Source organism: Centruroides sculpturatus, unplaced genomic scaffold, assembly GCF_000671375.1.
Source record: "Centruroides sculpturatus isolate CEXI.00-Female unplaced genomic scaffold, Cexi_2.0 scaffold5210, whole genome shotgun sequence".
In the NCBI taxonomy this organism is placed as follows: domain Eukaryota; kingdom Metazoa; phylum Arthropoda; class Arachnida; order Scorpiones; family Buthidae; genus Centruroides; species Centruroides sculpturatus.
In genome coordinates, this window is record NW_019389297.1 from 1 (window position 1) to 3394 (window position 3394).

Genomic DNA, 3394 nt, shown 5'->3' on the forward strand with positions numbered 1-3394 from the left:
CATTTAAAATTTCACAAACAATAAATACTATAATGTAATTATTGTACATGAAGGTAAATTACTTTACTCAAAACCTAATGTAATGTTATGTAGTGATCTACAGTACTTTAGTACCACCACAATTGACAGATGATAAAGCAATTTCTAGTGGCATGAAGAATTTAGTCTTTGTACAATGCTACACACTCTGGTTTCTTTTTATTTTAAAAAAACTGTTTTGGATAATTGAGTTTCAACAATACAAATAACTAATATAAGAAATTTAAAGTTTTGAAAAATTTTTGAGAATCCAAAAACTTACCTAAACCTTCAAATATTCCTCCTAATATTCCTTGCATTGTTGCTTCTGTTCCTGCTGGTGCCATCATGTTTGCATATGAAGTCATTGCAGCATAAAATATACCAAACGTTGGTCCTTGTAACAATTCTACTGGTAGAACCAACCATGGATCATTAATAACAGAATACAATAAATAGCGTATTGAAAAAGAAAATAAAGTAAGACTGATGGTGTTTACATAACCTAACTTTTTTATGATTTCTCCGGCAAAGAAGAAAAATGGCAATTCACCAAGAAAGCTTTCTACACCTAAAGCTAAACCCATTATTAATTGATTAGCTTTTAAATCTGTCATGTACCAAAAAAAGTATGACCATTGAAGACCCGTAAGAGCCCCAATAATAAAAACAGTTGTTATAAAAATAACTATACGAATCTGGGAAAACAGCATACATACATTTTTGAAAGAGGTTTCAGAAAATTTAGCATTTTTAATATTGGAATCTATTAGAATAATTAAATCTAAAACTACAAGTGCAATGAGCATATAGAAACTGGCAGAATAATTTTTATGTGGTGAATCTCCTGTTATGAGATCATTTAAAAGACCAGTAAATAAACTAAACACACCCCATCCTATAGTGCCCCACAACCTTTGTTTTCCGTAGAGATCGTTCCTTTCATCTAGTAATTCGTAGCAAGCCGCATCAGATAATGACGTTATTACACCAGAAGAAACCCAGGAAACACTAATAAAAGTAAAAAATAACCAAAACTGTGGAGTTTTATAAATAACTTCTTCATTATTGATGCAGTTTGTAAATGATATATTGCATTTCATACTGCAATAAAATTGTCGTTCATCAAAGCATACTGGATTTACAGATGTACTTCTCCATGCTGCTTCTGTAATAACAAAAGCATCAGAAATATTTTCAATGCTTACTGAATACTGTAAATGTTCTTGTTTGCACAAAGCAAAGTCCAATAATGTAAAATTTTCAAATTTATGAATATTTGTTTTATTTTTTAAGTAGTTACAAGGCTGACAGGACATGCTGCATTCTGTGTAATTATTCTTCAATGCAGAATGGAAGCACGACAAATTATATTTATCATCTAAAGTGAAATAAGAAGTGATTGTATTGCAAAATAGCAAAATATTTAAATTTGTTTCTTCGTTTTTAATAAAAAGTTTTGGTATATAATACATACAATGATAAGATAATGTTAATGTTATAATAAATAATATCAACATAAGTTTTAACTTTTGTAGATGATCGGCAACACTACCAAAGAATGGTTTTGCTGCTAGCGTAATAAAAGGAAGAATAGTAAATATCACTCCTACCGCCGAAGCTGAAATTTGCTGTTGTCCGGCTATCACAGATAGAAATGGTAATATTCCAGCTTCAGCTATAAAAGAAAATTTTAAAACTATAAATAAATATTAAAAAAAAGCAAAAATATTTTATAAAATTTCACACTTTTATTTTTTCTCTTAAACTTTGAATATTTTTATTATTAAAATTTTTCCTGTTGTTTAATTACCGGTAATAATGAATACAGTAAACTTTCAATTTAACAAACTGCAGAATTCATTCATTTTGACTAACAAGTAAGAAACAGAGGGGAGTAGGTGGTATATTAGCAGGAAACTGATTCAGCTGCTATTTAAGCTTGACAGCAGGATGGCTGAGTGGATAAGGTGTTAGCCCACTGATCTGGGAGACACAAAATGAATCCAGATTGATTGAAAAACCCCAAGTATTTTCCCTTGATGATCTGCCGTGGATATGTCAGTTCCGACCTAACTGCCCCATTATGAACAGAATGGGGGCTGGTCAAAACAAAGGATTAAAAAATCTGTTCAAGTTCATCAATTTAAGTTTACTCCATGTTGGCATGGGAGCATGTTCTGTTAGAATCAGAGTTGGGATGGAATACATGGAATCTCTTTTCTGTAAAAATAACACACAAACACGAAGCAGAATATAATGAAACAGTGTTTTTCTATAATTTCTGAATTATTTATTTATTAAATAATTTTTTAATCCTTACAATTTAAAATGACATCAACTGTCTTTTCATTGATAATGTTCAATGTCATGGATTTTGACATTAACACACTCCCACTTGCTCTAACTAGTCCATTAAATTGAGTGTTTGCTGTATTTCCAATACATTCCAAAATAAATATTAACCAAATAACTCTGGATAGTAATCCTATAACTAAACTATAACTTTAGTTGTTTAAATTAACATGCAATATAATTTAAAAATACAGTAGACCACTGTACCATCTTGTATTAAATTTAATTCTCAACTCTGAATCTGAATGTGAGATGAAATGTCTCAAAATATTGCATCTGTATATACTTCTTAAACCCCGAAAACAAACACTTTAAGGTTCCTTGTTGCATTTATCCAGTATAAACTAATTAACCTAGCTTGATTTGTGTATATTTTATTTATTTATTTTTACAAGTAAATATCAACTGTCCTTTGGGACTTTTCTACCTAATCTCATAAATATACACACAAATCAGTAATTTATATATGCAATTTTAAAAATTATAGAATTTAATACAAACAAGGCAAAACCATATTTCAGACACGACTATGTCTCAGGGACAATCTCTTTGATGCTCAAGGAAGGTCTCGTTCTCATTCTATCTTCTTTGATATCACTGCATTTGGGCGCAATCGTTCAAACTTCGCTGGCCATGATGCATATTCGATGAAATTAACCTATCTAATTTTAAAATTTTTCTCCGTTGCATGTCGGCCCAGGTTGAATTTTTGTCAATGCGTAACGAAAAGTTCCTGTTTTTGAAAAAAATAATTGTGGCTATTGTATTGTCCAAAATTATTTTTTTTATTTTGCACAAACAATATACAGTTTAACCTGATTATAATGTCATCGGATGTAACGACAATCTTAATATGTCAAATTTTTATTGATCCTACAATTTTACTATACTACACAATGTTAAAAAAGCCCACTTGTAATGACATAAAACCGTTTTAACGTCATATATGAAGCACTTCAAATTTACAAAATTAGATTACAAATTTTATTTAACATAGAAGAAACTGTGTAGTCCTAAGGTC

General features: G+C 30.0%; 1 protein-coding gene across 1 annotated transcript; it reads right to left on the bottom strand.

The window, feature by feature from the left end:
- Positions 1-21: 21 nt before the first annotated feature.
- Positions 22-3054, bottom strand: LOC111617227 (major facilitator superfamily domain-containing protein 6-B-like). Its single transcript, XM_023358555.1, has one exon. It carries the CDS (start codon positions 1536-1538, stop codon positions 249-251), a length of 1290 nt encoding a protein of 429 aa, XP_023214323.1. The 5' UTR covers positions 1539-3054; the 3' UTR covers positions 22-248.
- Between the last annotated feature and the right edge of the window lie 340 nt (positions 3055-3394).